At 40.2% G+C, this 16,755-nt stretch overlaps 1 protein-coding gene across 1 annotated transcript in view; it reads left to right on the plus strand.

Annotated features, from left to right (window-relative positions):
* Nucleotides 1–16,755, plus strand: part of MYOF (myoferlin) — a 127,739-nt gene that overhangs the window by 45,918 nt on the left and 65,066 nt on the right. The window contains exons 8-19 of the mRNA XM_074338694.1: nt 2,083–2,145; nt 2,232–2,282; nt 3,489–3,519; nt 3,977–4,092; nt 4,614–4,740; nt 6,021–6,124; nt 8,073–8,141; nt 8,235–8,278; nt 10,136–10,218; nt 10,834–10,872; nt 13,317–13,441; nt 14,589–14,705. Of these exons, the coding sequence (XP_074194795.1) occupies nt 2,083–2,145; nt 2,232–2,282; nt 3,489–3,519; nt 3,977–4,092; nt 4,614–4,740; nt 6,021–6,124; nt 8,073–8,141; nt 8,235–8,278; nt 10,136–10,218; nt 10,834–10,872; nt 13,317–13,441; nt 14,589–14,705 (969 nt within the window). The remainder of the gene's footprint in view (nt 1–2,082; nt 2,146–2,231; nt 2,283–3,488; nt 3,520–3,976; nt 4,093–4,613; nt 4,741–6,020; nt 6,125–8,072; nt 8,142–8,234; nt 8,279–10,135; nt 10,219–10,833; nt 10,873–13,316; nt 13,442–14,588; nt 14,706–16,755) is intronic.

The following is a 16,755-nucleotide window of genomic DNA, read 5'->3' on the forward strand; positions in this document are numbered from 1 at the left end:
GTTGGCCTCTTCTGTAACATTGTGTAACAAAAATACTGCACACCTTCCTCAAAAATATTGAATACCTTTATAGTTATCACAAATGCCATAAAACTCCAGGAGTAGGGCTATGAAGAGAAATGATAAGCTTGGGGAATTTTCCGAGTCCAGCCTTGCTGTACTAAGGAGATATGCATTTCTGAGATTCCTCGGGCCTATGTCTCATGCTCTGTTCTCTGAGCCCAGGCCCTTCCTACCACAGTTTCCTATCACAGTTCCTGTTAGTTCATGACAGCTTCTCATCCCAGCTCCAGCTCTGGCTTTTGTTCTTTTTTCCTACCTGTATGCACAAAAGAAACCAGTTTCTTCTGTCTGGTGTTCTGTTCCTTCCTCTGTTCAAGCTGGCCCCCACCTTCGCAGAAGGCCCCATTTTTGTCTCACCTCTAACTTCTTAGCTGAATCGCAGACACCAGATGCTGATAAGTTGTGTTAGAGCTACCTTAAGAGGTAGGTGGGTGCATACTGCGATGGGGCACTTGAAATGGACTTTGGGAAAGCCTGAGAGATTTTCCATGGGAGAACAAGCCTGTATTGCAGGGAGGGCAAGCTGCTTGATGCCTAAGGAGTAAGATCTATCATTGCTTATCTAACACAGGGTAAATAATGTACTCGGCTACAGTCTCAGGAGCCCAGCAAGCATCTCCACCTCAGAATTTTCCTATTTTAATGAATTCTTTTTTGAGATTAGATCTCTTGGTAAAAGGGAAGAAGTCAAATAACAGCCAATACATAAATCAAGAAAAGAAACATTCCTAGTTCACATACATCTTTTTAACTAAGTTATTAAAGATGGTATCGCCAATAATGGGACAAACTGACATGTGTGTCCTGATGTGAGCTAATGGAAGTAATCATCATCACCTGTGTCATTTCTTGTCCAATGGTCAACATGAATCTAACAGTGAGGAAACATTCACACAAATCCAGACTATGGGATATTCTACAAAACAGCTGGTTTTCATTAAAAACTAAAAATCCAAAAATATGCAGAAGTACTGTTCTAGAGAAAAGGAAACTAAAGAGACACAACAACCAAATACAATGTATGATCCTTGAGTGGTTCCTAGTTTTTTAAAAAAAAGCTAAAAAGAACTTTCTTCAGGACAATTATAGAAATTTGAATACTGATGTTAAATTTCTTGGTTGTGATAATCGTATTGTGATTATATAGAAAGATGTCCTTGCTCTTAAGAGCTGCATGAGAATATATTTTACAGAGTGAAGTGTTATGATATCTAGAATTTTCTTTCAAACAATTCAGTTAAAAAAAAGGGGGACATTTTACTAAAACTGAAACATCCCAAAATGGTAACAACTGGTGAACACAGATGAAAGATGATGTTTATTTTACCATTCTTTCCATTTTATTATATATTTGAAATATTTCTGAGTAAAAGGTAGGAGGAAAATAGTCTCAGTTTAAGAAAATCCTCAATCTTTCTCTCTTAGGATTAAAGTTTATTGGTATATAAAACTTTGGTTTTGTGGTACAACCTCTGTATATCCAATATTCATCTCCCAAGAATCAACCTCTTTAAACTTAGCTGTTAAAATATGGTGACTTTACTAAGAGACTAACATTAGCCAATGGGCAAAATTGGCTTTGAAAGGTGTTTTGTTCAAAAGAACAAAATTATAGTCACTAGACACAAATAATAGAGTTAAAAATGCTAGCAAATTAAACTCAACTTTCCAGGTCATGCAAGCCCTAAACAGATGAAATAACTTTAAATCTTTACTTCAGCTAGCTAGTAGATATCTGGTGCCAAATGAACAATTTTATTTAGTGAAATAAACACTATAAATTGTTACATAACCTTTCCCCCTTTTTCCAACATGCAGAGGTGAGTTTACCACGAAGCTCATGAAGCTTAAGCTTCGGGGCCTTTCCTAAGGCCCTGCAATGTGCTCACACAGTCACCCTAACTTGGGGTTTGTATTTTGTGTTTTTTGGGGAAGGCCCTCAAAATTATATCATCATACCCACTGAACCTGAATCCACTCCTGCTAACATTCAAATATTTTTTGCTTTTGCTTTGACAGTTATTTTTCTACAATGTCCACATAACTCCTTCTGAATTGATGGATGAGATCATCAGCCTTCGGGTAAGGGGGCTACGGAGTGGGAAAGTAGTGCTTGCTAACTTCCAGATAAAGCCAATAAATCTTTTCACCACCCTTCTTTCTTCCAGGTTTATAATTCCCATTCTTTGCGGGCAGATTGTCTGATGGGGGAATTTAAGGTGAGTGTCAACAGTCAGTTTCATTCAACTAACGTCAAAGATGGACACTTTCGTAATGAGGAATCAGGTTCCTGGCCAGGTCTCAGGATGCCAATTTTGGTGACGTCTTAGGGTTATGTATAAGGGACTGATGCCATGATCGTTGCTGAGGGCTGGCATACCTGCAGACATGAATGCCCCAAGGACCAGAAAGCAGCTGAGTGTCCTCTGGCCTGGGTCACTAGACTTGCAAAGTGCAACATTTAGTAGCACCCTCAAGCAAGATGCGCTGAAGAGACCACATCTGGGCCCTTCCTCACATTTCAATTGCAGATGGAAACCAATGCCCTGCCACATAGGGAAGGGATGCTTTATGGCAAGAAGCCCATTACCCAACTCCACTTATGAGTGGCCCCAGAGCACCATTTGCAAAGCCAATTATTATACATTGAATATGAAAGGCAAGCCAAACCAAGGATGAGAATCAGGGTGCTTTTCCAAGTAACTCTTATTGGAATTAAGGACAAATACTTGATCGGTGCCTTCCTAGTGATTCTACATGAAATGGGCTGCGTCTTGAAGGGAGGAGCTCCTAGTCATTACAAGTTCCAGAGGATAATCTGGGTCAGGCAGACCTGTGTGTATTCATGCCCTGTCTGCCATCAATGAGCCACATGCCAAGATTTCTTGTCCTTAGTTTCTTCATCTATAAAAATGTGGTCATTGTGAAGACTATATGCAATAGAATATATAAAGCACCTAGTGCCTGGCACATTGAAGTGTGCAATCAGTGATTGTATTAATAGTATCACTAGTGTGAGTTGGAGGAGAAGAGTATTGGATAGGAAGTTGGGCCAGCTGACTTTCTGCAGGGTGACCACAAGTTCAGGTTTGCCTGGGACTAAGGGGTTTCATAGAATGTGAGATTGTCTGTGCTACCAGGAATGTCCCAAGCCAACAGGGACACATTGTTTACTCTACTGCCATGGTCCCTTCCAGCTTTAAGATAGCTCCTTCATTCAAATTGATTGATTAAGTGTCACTTATGTGCCACACATCAGGCAAGGTACTGGGGATACAGAGAGGGTAAGATAGAAATGTTGAGTCTCAAAGAAATTTAAGTCTAGTCAAGAGCATTCTATTTAAATATAATAATGATGGTTTCTTTGAAGTGACTAAACTGATTTTAAAATCTGTTTAAACTCCTTTAATTATTTTTTTTTCCAGATTGATGTTGGATTCGTTTATGATGAACCTGGTAAGTAATGTTTTCTCCATGAAATGGAAGAGTCTGGAATCAACAAAATTTGGGGGATCAAGGAATCAAAAACATCTTTTTTCCCTGACTGAGGAAGGGAAAAGATACTTAGCAGGATGAATTAATAGTAGCTTAGCATGGATTTCTTTTTTTTTTTTCAATCTAGTGGTAATTATCCTAACATTCCCAAGTGGGTAATTTCTCTGTTTTGTGAGGATATTTTGATCTTATCAAAATTAAATTATAGAACCAGTTAATTGAGCTTAAAGAGTCCTGTTTGCATCATACCAGGGCAGGATGGGGTGCAGTACAAACAGAAAACATTAATAGTGACACTTGTTTAGTATGTCATGACAATACTTTGGAGAAAATGTTTGTTTATCTTGCAGCAGTGGAATCACAAACCGTTAGCTTCTCATTAACGTGTCCTTGTCCTTTTATTCCTTTGTTATTTTAGGTCACGCTGTCATGAGGAAGTGGCTTCTTCTCAATGACCCCGAAGATGCCAGCTCGGGTGCTAAAGGTTACATGAAAGTCAGCATGTTTGTCCTTGGAACCGGAGATGAACCTCCTGTGAGTCCCTACATTCTCAACTGTTTACATTTTTTCACTAAAAAAGAGGACCAAGAGTTAAGCAAGTCGGCGCCAGTGGTTGTAAAGTGGAGCAGAGCTTCTAATCAATAACCCCAAGCCTCTAATTCCTCCTGTTTTTTCTCCATGAGAGAATTCTGTTTCTAGCTCACTTAGATGCCTTCCTGGTGTCTCTGAGTGAGTTTTTCCATTCAGTATAGATATGTGTGTATTTAAGACTTGCACCATTTTATCTACAGAGCATGGCTCACTTGCAGAATCAGGCATTGCTATCTAAATGGTCAGTTGTCATTGTTTTCTTGTGATGTATTGATTGAAGAAACACATGAGCATTGCTTTTGTATAGCCATTTTGTTGAATTGGTGGCCGAATTCTTAAGCCTGAAACACAGGAAGTTCTAATGGAAACCGCTCTGATTGGTGTTGTTTTTACAATCATTGATTTGGCTTCTTACCAGTGCTGCTTTTCTGTGTGTATAATTTGTTATCATGTGTCTCCAATAGCCTGAGAAACGTGATCGGGATAACGACAGTGATGATGTGGAGAGCAATTTGTTACTCCCTGCTGGCGTCGCCCTCCGCTGGGTGACCTTCTTGCTGAAAATCTACCGAGCAGAGGATATCCCCCAGAGTATGTATGGATTTAATTCTGCCCCGGAATTATCAGTTATCTGCATGATTAGATGTGTTAAAATCACACTGCAAATAGGGATTGGTGGTTTTTATCGTATATTTGTTCATTTGTTCTTAAAGGCTTTCATGAACTTATTTTCATTCATTCTGGCCCCATTGAAGGCGACCTGAGCTGGTTTATGGGGTAGCCAATTGGTCACTGATCCATGTTCTTTGCTGAGGAACATGGCACATTCTGCTCCAGCTCCTCTCTCTTCGGTGTTCCAGATCTCCTTATTTTAGAGAATACTAAAGAGAGGTCAGCAGTCAGTACTTCTAGCTCCTTTTATCCCAAATGAAAATGTGAAATTTCATGAACAAATAAATGTATTTGCGATTGGATTATTAACAAGGGTGGCTAACTGCCAATAACTAATTCTGTCACTATTGTATTATGGCACATGTGTATTAAGTAATTGGATTCATTTAAGAGAATCATGTACAATGATTTTATTCATAGAGTGTAGTCCAGTTAGTCTTCTGTCCTTGCTAAGGACCTAGCATCCAATTTCCTGGCCCAGCCTGTCTTCTTCCTGCTGGGCCCTGGCACACAGGACCCCTTTCCAAGTCCCCAGGAGGTAGCACCCACTACTCAGGCCAAGGATCTCTTCAGAATTTGCTACTTTTACTGGGAACCGCCCCTCCCTTTTTAAAGACCCTATAATGCCTCCCCACACCATCTTTTCCTCAGAAATCTCTCAAATGAAATAAGTAAATTGAAGCTCACATTATACTGCCTACCTGCTTAGTTGATCTCTATTCACTTCTGTCTGTTAAAATAGATCTGCTGTTTGTGTTGATGTGTGACTTACGATTATGCCAAATTTTCCTGAGTTTCTCTGAAAAAGTCGCACGAGGCCTCTATCATTTTGACCTGAAGCACCTCTTCCAAATTGAAACGAGGCCTGAGTTTGAGAATTGTCCTTTACCCTATCTGGATGGACTTTCTTTATTCTATTTTTTTCCCTCATTAAATGATTGATTCTCCACATAATAACTTATGAGTTTATTTGTCAAGGTGTTCCTACTGACTTTAAAATTCTGGGGAGAAAACGTTTTCTCTCTCAACTAAGACACCAAGGATTTCTGCAATACAGTGCTGCTAGCTCTTGCCTCTTTTGAGAACAATTGTTGCAACTGTGTTTATGTGTAGGGGAACATTTTTAATTTTGTTAAGTGATTTCTATTCTTTTAAGAGAATCAAATTTAATTTCTGCCATGCAACCTGTTACTTTCCAGTGGATGATGCCTTCTCTCAGACGGTAAAGGAAATATTTGGAGGCAATGCAGATAAGAAAAACCTAGTGGATCCTTTCGTAGAAGTTTCTTTTGCTGGAAAAAAGGTTTGTACGTGATCTACGTGTAATTGCCTCTAGAGTTAAATATGTAAACCACAGTGCTTTCTTTGGAGTGAATTCCTGCTTGTTCTTTGTTAAAGTGGCCCCCTGATGAGCTGGGCATTCTGCAGGAACACAGATTATCTGAGTCTGAACATGCCAGACTTCCTCATGGGTTTATTTTGGAGTGGAAAATATGCAGGACTCAAATTAGAAAATTCAATCTTTTGAAAAAGTAGAATAGTGAGCGCTACCACTGAATCATTTGGATTATTTCCCAGGTCCAAGCATTATGTTACTCTTAGGCAAGCTCTCTAGCCAGCAATACTAATCCTTGGTACATGGAGAATATAGCCCCCCAATGCCCAGCTGCCCGTTCCTGTCATGTTGTTCACCTCTCGTGGCCCAACGAGCTTCTGTAACTAGAGAGTGTGGCAGGGGAACCCCATCCCAGTCCTCTGGGAAAAGCTGGGGGACTTGGTGTAGGAACACTTATCACCACCACTTTTACCTACAGAGATGGTCAAAGATTGGAGAGGAGGTTTCATAGCAGAATAAGCCTATACCACGGACACTTGTAGGCATGAAGTACTAGTATGTTTTATGTATTGGAACCACTCATTTATGAAAGTGAGATTTGGCAAATGACACACATGGGGACTAGATGTTATTTTCTAGGAGAGTCAATGGTGGTGGGGAGATAGTAGAAAAGCCCTCAGTTCGGGAGTGAGATGAAGCCTAACTTAAATTCAGACTTCTCCCCACTCCATAGGCAGTTAAGGCAAATTCCTTTACCTCTGAGTCTCAGTGTCCTGAACTATAAATGGGGATAATAATAATTTTATAGGGTTGTTGAACAGGTTAGTTAATTTGAGAAATATTTATTATGACCCTAGTAAGTAGTAGATACTGTCTCCTGTGCTGGGATGTAGAACTGAGCAAGCAGTCATTGCTCTCCTGGAGCTTTGTAATAGAAGGGACAACCAGTAAGCATATAAACAAGTAATTGAATAATTCCAGAGAGTGCTAAGTACTACGCAGAATATAAAGCAGAGGATAAGAGGTGATTGGTGTGGGGAGTTGGAGGGGGTGTTTAGCTAGGTTATCATGTGGGACACCTTTGAAGAAGTGACATTTGAGCAGAGGCCTGGATGATGTGGAGATCTAGGGGGCAGGTACTTCCAGGCAGAGGGAAGAGCAGCTGTAAAGACATTTTCAACGAGAGAACACCCAGGTGATGAGGGAACAAGCAACGGGGAAAACTAAGAGATGAGGTCAGAGAGGTGTGGGTGGTGGGGCAGGTAGGGCTTTATGAGCCAGAGGAGGGATCTGGACTTTATTCTAAGTGTACGTGGGTAGCTCGGGGAGGATGCTATACAGGGAAGTGACGTGAAAGTGAGGAGCCAAGAGAGGAAGTGGGGATCCAGGTAGGAGCCAACTACCAGGGTCTGGGGGAGATCAGGCTCTACATGAAGACGGGGTGTCAGGATTTACTGATGGATGAGGCATGTGAAGGGGAGAGTGATGTGATGGCTGACTTTGTTCTGAGTATGAGCAACCTGGTGACAGTGACGGACAAAGTTTGGGACAGGAGCCAGTTTGGGGAGAAGGGAGAGGGGCTGGTGAGCAGGATCAGAAGATCTGTTTGGACATGTGAATGCAGAGACACTTATTAGACAGAATGTAATAAGTTCTCAATAAATATTAACTTGAATCATTACACTAATACGTTATAAATCCAGCACTTGAAAATGAACTTTTAGTGCGTAGAAGCAAAGATCAATATTAAACCCATGTCATATTTTGCCAAATCATTATCAAGAAAAGCTTTAACTAGGTTACTAAGTATATAACATACGTAAACTGCTAGAGTCATAGTCTAGTATGCATATATTGTGAACTTTTAGAAATAAGAAACGTGAATGCCTACTGTTTTGCTTTGATGATTTTACAGGTTTGCACGAATATAATTGAGAAAAATGCAAACCCTGAGTGGAACCAAGTCGTTAATCTTCAGATCAAGGTTTGATTATCTTTTCTTTTAGAAAAAGTAAAAATATGAATAGTTACAGAACAAGTTGAGAAATAACTGCTTTTTTCTGTTTCTTTTTAACAGTTTCCTTCAATGTGTGAAAAAATAAAACTAACAATATATGACTGGTGAGTTAAAAAAATGAACTTGTGTCTAACACAAAATTAAAGAATTAACATTTAGATGTTGAGGAACATTATTCTAGATGGTCTAACTCCTACTTTACCCATTATTCCATTTCGTCTTTAGAGTATCCCTATGGAATAGAGACTATTAGTTCATTTTACAGATGAAAACACTGAGGCTCAGAGAGGTCAGGTAACTTGCCCACAGTCAGATACAGAGGCCCAGGTGGGCCTCCCACTGTTGGCCCTAGTTTTTCCTTTGGCCAGATGTATTTGACTTTCGTGTTACTACCCTCTTGGTCCAGCAGGGCGCTTTGGGAGGAGAGGAGGAAGCTTCATTCTGTTCAGTGACCGCAACACAGTTAATTGAGGGCCATGAAGGCCTGACAGAATGTCCCTTCCAATGAGTGTGGGCTAGTTTTAATGCACTTGGGACCTTCTGGTGACATTCTGGAGGTGCTCCAGGGGCCTCAGGTGCCTTCAGGGGTGTGGGTTTGACCCCTACATAGCTCAGGTAACCACTCTGTCCTACAGGCTGTGCAGTGGGCTGATCGCTGCGCCATCCCAGGGCTACCTATGGTCACTACAAATGCTGAGATTTTTTTCTGACCTAGTCTGCCCTCTCCAGAGCAATAGTGTGGCTTAGGATGCACAGAAGGACTCTGTTTCAATGGGGGAATTCTTGGATCCAGATCTTACTTTACATACCATATAAGGTATATGCACAACTGACGGAAAACTAGGATTCTTTAAATGTAGCCGAGACCCTTCTTAGTGGACAAAGACGCAAGCCCCATGCATGTGGCTTGATACCCATACATAATCATTTTTCCTCATGCCAACTGTGTTTAATTTGTCACTTTCTATAACCTAATACTGTTATATTTTATATGATGTATAATATTATATATAAAATACATATATAATATATAATAATAGTATACTATAGTATAATCTTTCCTCAAAATCCTGAAGCTTTCCTTCCTCTCAGGGGTCTTACACTTCAGAGTGGGTATGCCACTAGATGGAATAAAGAAGAGGAAGAATTAAATATAGAGAGAAAGTTATTAATATAAATTGTATTTTTCACATGTACTGTGTGCCCAGTCAGGACCATTTCATGGGTTAAATTGACAGACTATTTATGATACCCATGGAAAGATACACAAAGTTGTATGTATTTGTAGTGGGCAAACTTGTCCTTACCATATAGATAAGATTTAGGTTCTAGACAAGCAACTGTAGTAAAAAAAAAATAGCATCTGTCACACAGTAGGTGCTCAATAAATATTTGAATTAAATTGAAAGGGAATCTTCTACCTATGAAGGCCCCTCATGTATGTATACCTTATTGTAGTTTTTAAACCATCATGGTAATTAGTATGAACACGATAAAATATGTGCAGTTATTCTATGGAATATGATTACATTACACTCATTATGTAATATGCCTGTAATTGATTCATTCATTTTATGACAATGGTATTGAGTGTGACCATACGAGCTCGTAGGCAAATCCCTCGACCTCTGTAAAAATCTCAGTTTCTATAACTGAAGTGAATTGTCGACTAGATAGATCAATGTTTCCGAAAGGGTGGTTGGAGGACCATCTGTATCAGAATGAACTGGTATATATGCTTGTTATAAATGCAGACTCTTGTTCTCCAGCTCTGCTTTTATTGAATTAAAAGCTTGGATAGGAAATGAGAGTCCGGGGTTTCCAAGTAATGTTTAAAGTGCAGTTAGGCCCACTGGACAGGATGATTTCTGAGGTCTAGGGTCTTTTCTAACTCCTATTGTTGTTGAAATGAAGATATATCCTTATACTAGGTGGGGGCCTTAACCTGTTCTTTTACACAGGGACCGTCTTACCAAAAATGATGTCGTTGGAACAACATATCTACACCTCTCTAAAATTGCTGCCTCTGGTGGGGAAGTGGAAGGTAAGTCACACAACAGAGCTGGTGATATGGTGGTAACATCTATTCATCCATAAACACAGAATTGTTACATGCAGTTTTAGCCCCTGATTCTGAGGTCTTCTCTCATTGTAGGCCCTGAAGACAGTCTGTTACAGGGTCTCAAAATAACAATAAGCAGCAGGCATCTCCCCAAAGAAAAAAATAATGTGCTATATACTACAGGTCTTTGCTTACACAGCCTCAGAATACATTCACTTGGCTTTGCTGGCCTTGGTCCCATCTATGTCAGACATAAGACAAGTAAATGTTTTATTAAAAACATGAAATGTTGGTAACGTCACCAGTCCTCCTTTAGTGATGAGACACTAACTCTTCTCAGATGGTTGGCTGCCCTGGGGCTGGAGAGGTGGGGTTATTTCATGTGTGGCAATTCTGCCAATTGTCACAAAGTTTTCAGCCATTTTGCATTTAAGCAGCGAGATTTGTATAAATTATAAAAGGGTCATGTGGCTTGGGTCTGCTTTGGGATTTTTCTGGTGTTGCTAAACCACTTTGGATTTGTTTAACTTTTTTAATGTGTCTTTGATAACGCTGTGTTTCTCTTATGGTTTAACCAATTGTATTTTTACTATGTAGATCTCTCATCTTCGGGATCTGGGGCTGCATCATACACAGGTTTATGCTTTGTAATTTTGCCATCTTCTAGATCTTCCTATTATCTTATTAGGAATTTATCAATTAATTGCCTTTAGAACTTTTTTTCTTTGACATTTTGCTGTCTTACAAATAATTTTTGTATTAGTGCTGTATGGTTGTCCTGCATGACTAAGCTTAAAACAAATGTGCTAACCAGGCATTGCTACATGTCTCATGTTTTCACCTAGATGCAAACCATCCTGTTTGGCTTCATTGTAAATAATTGTGAGATATAACATTGTTTGTTATTGCTGTTTATGTTCAATACATAGAAGTATGGAGCACTAAATCAATTGTTTGAAATGTATGAAATATCTTCCCCCACTTTCAACATGGATCTCTAGGTTGGAAGATGCTGAATGTTTTCCACTTTGTACCTTGAAGGTCTTCATCTTCCAAATATGAGGGATCATACCCTGTCCTTTGGTTTGCACGGCTCTTGCCATTCTTTGCAAGTTTGTTCAACGCTCTTCCACTTGACCATCACAACTCTCCTAGGGCAGATGTGCTCCTAATAGAGGAGGATGCTGAGGTTTAGAGAGGTTTGTCATCTACCAGACCCATGCTAATCACCCAGGTTTGTGGTGACAGGGAAAAGAGATATTGCTTGTGAGAAAGCTTTGCAAATACTAACTCTGTGTCAATATACAGTGTTATCATCTGCCTTTATGTAATTGCACAATGTCACCTTATGTTTTTAAGAATCAATTTCATTATCTTATAATCAGACTTTATGTAAATATTAAATAGTTCTTAGTTTTGTAACAACCTTCGCAGATTTGATAATACTTCCTTCCTTCATTCATTTGCTCAACCAATCATCAGACGCCAACCAGTACTAGATGTTTAGGGAATCAAAAAAAGCATGCTTGAATCTTGCTTCTCCCCCTGAAAAGAATTTATAATGTCACAGAGATAAGCAGGTATTTAAGTTTAAAAAATTAAATATAAAGTAAACTTACAGAAATCCAAAATGCCAAGGAACTTCAGAGAGGTGTGGAAAATATTATTTAAAAAATGGGTTGTAGCTAGGTTGGAGGGAAACCCTGATGGCCAGGCTAAAGAATTTTTGTTTTATTTTTATAGGCTTCTGAGGAAGGACACTGGGGCATTTGATGTGACAATTGTGCATAAAATGGGTTAAGAAAGTTTGGAGGCAGGAAGTTTGTGAGAGAATAGGCTGACATTTATTGCTTTCCTGCATCTTACTTTAAATGTTCCTTTTCTCTTGATTTCTTCACTGAGATCACAGTTCAGCTTATTTTCTGATAGTGTGCATGGTTCCTACCTTGCACAAAAATGCCCAGGTCCATTTACACATGCAGGAGAGCCTCAAATAACGAAAAAGTTCACAAAATACATGTCTATACAGTTTTGTCAACTGTTTATTAATAGGAATTCTGCTCACCTGCTACCTTTTACCTTTTTCCCTTAGTTTTAAGCATCGAGTTGGAAAGTTCCATAGAGGCGACCTGGTCAATCTCTTGTCCATAACAGGAATCGCCTTGATGAGATCTTGAAAGACAGGCTGAAGTCTTGGCCTTAACATTTCCTCTGTCCCTAAGAGATCTGTCCCATTGTTTGACATCTCTAATTCACAGTAAGACCTTCTTTACACAGAGTGAACCAAAGTTGGCCTCCTCGTAACTCCCAGCAGTGGTCTTTAGCCTGCTTTTAGAGACAAATCCATTCCTCTTCTGTATGGGAGCCATTCCGATGGTTTTAGGCAGCTCTTACATTCCCCCATGTTCACCCACAATCTCCCTTTGTCTCCTGCTATTTCCTTACATTGCCTTCAGTGCCCCTCATTGGGGAGTAGTCTTGCTAAGACCAGGTAGCTGAAATAAGGAGCATATTAGATGCTCATCACAGATAGAATGTAATGAATGGGGACTTCGTGTTGCTTATGAATATCACATGCTTTTATAGGCACAGGCAGGCAGTTCATTGTTATATGTGAAAATGTCAAATGTCTTACATATTTTAACTTGAGACTAAATGATATTTTTTTGGAACAGGTAAAGTTAATATGATATCATTTAAATGATATCCCAAAACGTATAATCTTTACCCCAATTGCCAATGACATGTTTTAAAAAATACCAATTATAAACTTGCAAAAAATGTGAAGATCATCTTGAAAGTCTTGTTACTCTTTCATTTGAATAGCATTATCTTTTTGTAAGAATAACGTGCTTTCTTGAACAACCTCTAACATGTTTTTTATTTAATGTTTTATAGCACTAATAAAAGGGAAATATGGCAAGTCTCACAAGTGCTTATATTTCCACTAATGCAACTAACTCACAAAATGGAGGAAAATAGTCTCACTCAGCTAACTAATAACTAATATTTATTTCAATAGATTGAGTGTTAAAAGCCTATGATTAAAAAGCCAATCTAATGATGATGTTATCTCCCAGCAAATACAGGAGAAACAGAGGTGGGCTTTATTCCAACATTTGGACCTTGTTATCTGAACCTTTATGGAAGCCCCAGAGAGTACACAGGATTCCCAGACCCCTATGATGAGCTAAATACTGGAAAGGTTAGTTTCTCAATTAAGGTTTGTCATTAATGAATGTGGATTAATGAGATTTCTTCTTATAATGGTTATAATTTGGTCTCATAATTAGGGAACCCCTAACACACACACACACACACACACACACACACACACACACACACACCATATGACTGACTACGGGTAAAAGTCTCACACTCCTCAAGTCTTACGATGCACGAAAAGAAAAGGACCTCAGAGATCATCTGATTGGTAATTGCAAATGCATAGCATGACCATTCCCCCACTCCTACACTTAGGGCAGATGTCACCAATCAATGCTAGTAAGCAAATGTCCTGCCTTAGGCTTCTGTTCAACGCCATGTTTTAGGAATTTACCAAATGATTGGAAGTGACATGCCTAATGAAATTCTTTGTTACTTTTGATCTGATCCAAGTTCTTTATTTCGTGGCTGAGGACATGGAAGCCCAGAGCTGGGAAGTACTCTTTCCACCACAGTAGAAGCCAAAGTAATATCTTTTAGTTAGCCTCCCACCCCAAACCCAGAAACGGGCTGAGGCAGAAAGAAAAAACCCTAGGAAGAGGGTGGAGGACTAGCTGTGGAGGTGGGAGCTTTCCCTTCCTCTCCAGAAGATTCTGTGGCCAACCCTGCTGCATATGGCGGGAGGAGTAGCCAGTATTCATCCTTACACTCGGCCGCACCCAGGACATCTTTCTCCTTTGCTTCCTGGCTACTCTGAGACTTGTTGTCCTGGTTGCCAACATGGCAGCCTTCCTATTCTGAGAAGAGGAAAAAGGGAGTCAAGTTACTGTAGGTAAATGCAGAGTCGCTCTGCTGAAGTAGGGTGAGGGAGGCTGAGCCCCTTCCGTTGTCACCTCCCAGCCTCTGGGACCCCCTCCTAGGTCCCTAAAAGCCTCTGACCTCAGTTATGGCTAAGATCCCTTTAGCCCTGTCTCCCTTGGCTCTCTTTGGGATGCTACCTGAAGTTATTGGCTCTTCTTTCAGGTACCAAAAACCTGAATCCAGCCAAGATAGTTACTGACTACTTCATTTTGGAGGTTAGGACCATGGAAGGAGACCATTTTGTAGCTGGATTCACCTGACTAGAGAGACGTTCTTTTTGCTGCTGTTCATGCCTCGAGGAATAATCCTGTGTTGTTGCCTTTCAGGGAGAAGGAGTTGCCTACAGAGGCAGAATCTTGGTTGAATTGAGCACTTTTCTTGAAAAGACACCACCAGATAAAAAGCTTGAGCCCATTTCAAATGATGATCTGCTGGTTGTTGAGGTAAGTGTTGGAGTGTGGATACAAAAGATGGCAAATTGGACAATTTGTTTTCATGCACAGTTTCTTTGTCACAGACCCTTAATATTCCATGCCTTGTGGGGTTATAACTGCCTTTAAGAGCTATTATTATTATTATCTGCTATTCTTTATCCTGCTTGGCAAAATTACCCCTTTCCCCAAATTCACTTCTGAAACTCTACTATATACCAACTCCACCTACAAATCACACTGGTCATTGATTGGAAGGAGAGCCCCAAGGCCCCAAAAAGGTGGAAAAAAAAAAAAAAAAAAAAGCGCCCATCTGTGTCCAATAGACTATAACTTACAAGCTTTACCTTTCTTTGCTGTAGGTAGTTTTGCCCCAAGGCTACTAAGGGAGGCCCCTAACATCCAGACTTCCCTAAATGGTGTTGATTGTTCCTCCTTCTCAGCCACTCTTTCTACCCTGAGGGCACAGGGGAAGTGGGAAACAGCTGGGGGAAGGGCTGAACTCTCAGCTGCACTACTCCAGGACAGCCTTGCTCTGGGGCAGGTAAGCAGATGGTAGGGGCGCCCTTGTGGAGTTTGGACCTGTGAGGTGGTCCAACAAGCTGCTCCATCTGGGGTCACTTGCTCACAGTGTGTGGTACCCACTCTGTGGGGAGTTGGATGATGCCCGGGAGCCTGAACTATTGTCTCATAGCCCAGATTCTCCTGGGTGAGGGTCCTATCAGGGCTTCTCCAGGTGACTGCAAGTTGTACGTGGGGAAATCCAGAGTTCTAATGGAACGATGGCCATGTGGGGCTGTGCAGAGCAGAACCAGCCCATCCGAAGGCAGCATCCTGCCCCTACACAGAGCCTCCTCATGCACCTTCTCTCTTCTCTGCAGCCCCCACATTAACAGATGGCTCTGGCTTAAATACTGATCATGTTTTTTTCAGGGCCCTGACTTGAACCCCAAATTATGTTTCATATTTTTGCTCCTTCCCTTCTCTGACACCATCCTAGATGGTTTACAAAGAAGAAGTTATGATCTCTATATATGTTCTGACTAGCACAAGTAACTTCCCACTTTGTAATTTTTACACAATAATTCACACCAAATCCAGAATTGGCACAGCATTCTTGAAACCATGAAGAGTTCAGGGGGCTTAGTTATGGGTAGTTAAGGGGACTCAAACCCCTCTTTACCAAAGTGACAGTGGACTAAGCTAGGAAAGCTTTTAAATTCACAATGCCCCAGCAACATCTTGGGAGGTGGGGCCTCAATATAAGTATATTTTAAAGCTCTTCAGGTGATTCAATGTGCATTCAATGTGTAACTAAGGTTACAAACCAATGTTTTAAAAAGACTTTCAAAAAAGACTGTGACTCAGACGGGTTTCTGATGAAATCCTGTTGGAGGTTTCAATTATACCGTGTTGAAATTTCTTTAACCAAAATAGAGGTTTTTGTAATTGTAGGATGTCCCAGGGTTCTTAAGACAATAAGCTACAGTCACTGTCAGACATTCTTAAAATGGTCCTCAGGAAGTTAAAAATAGAATTATCATATGATTCAGTGATCCACTGCTGTGCATATACCCAAAAGAATTCAAAGCAGGGACTCAAATGGATACTTGTATTCCCATGTTCATATCAGCACAATTCACAATAGCTAACAGGTAGAAGCAACCCCACAAATCCATTGATAGGTGAATAAACAAAATGTGGTCTATACATACTGTTAAATAAACAAAGAAGCCATTAGACTGAGGTACTTTGGTGACTTATATAAGCAAACTAAAACCTAAGCCTATAATTGCTTTCAAGGTTAAGACATTAAAACCAAAGGACAATGAATCACAAAGAGCCAGCTAGGTTTTCTCAAATAATGCAACCACATAAGCTATAACCAATCAAATTGTTTGTTTGTCTTCCTTTCGCATCTGCTTTATAAGCCTTCCCCCAGCTCCTGTTGGTGGCGCATGCCTAACCACTTCGGGTTTATTGCTGCTTGATTCTAATAGATATTTGCTCAAAAATCTTAGATGTTTTAATATGTTTCAGTTTACCTTTCAACAATACAATG

The sequence above is a fragment of the Rhinolophus sinicus genome, linkage group LG07 (genome assembly GCF_036562045.2).
Source record: "Rhinolophus sinicus isolate RSC01 linkage group LG07, ASM3656204v1, whole genome shotgun sequence".
Taxonomy (NCBI): Eukaryota; Metazoa; Chordata; class Mammalia; order Chiroptera; family Rhinolophidae; genus Rhinolophus; species Rhinolophus sinicus.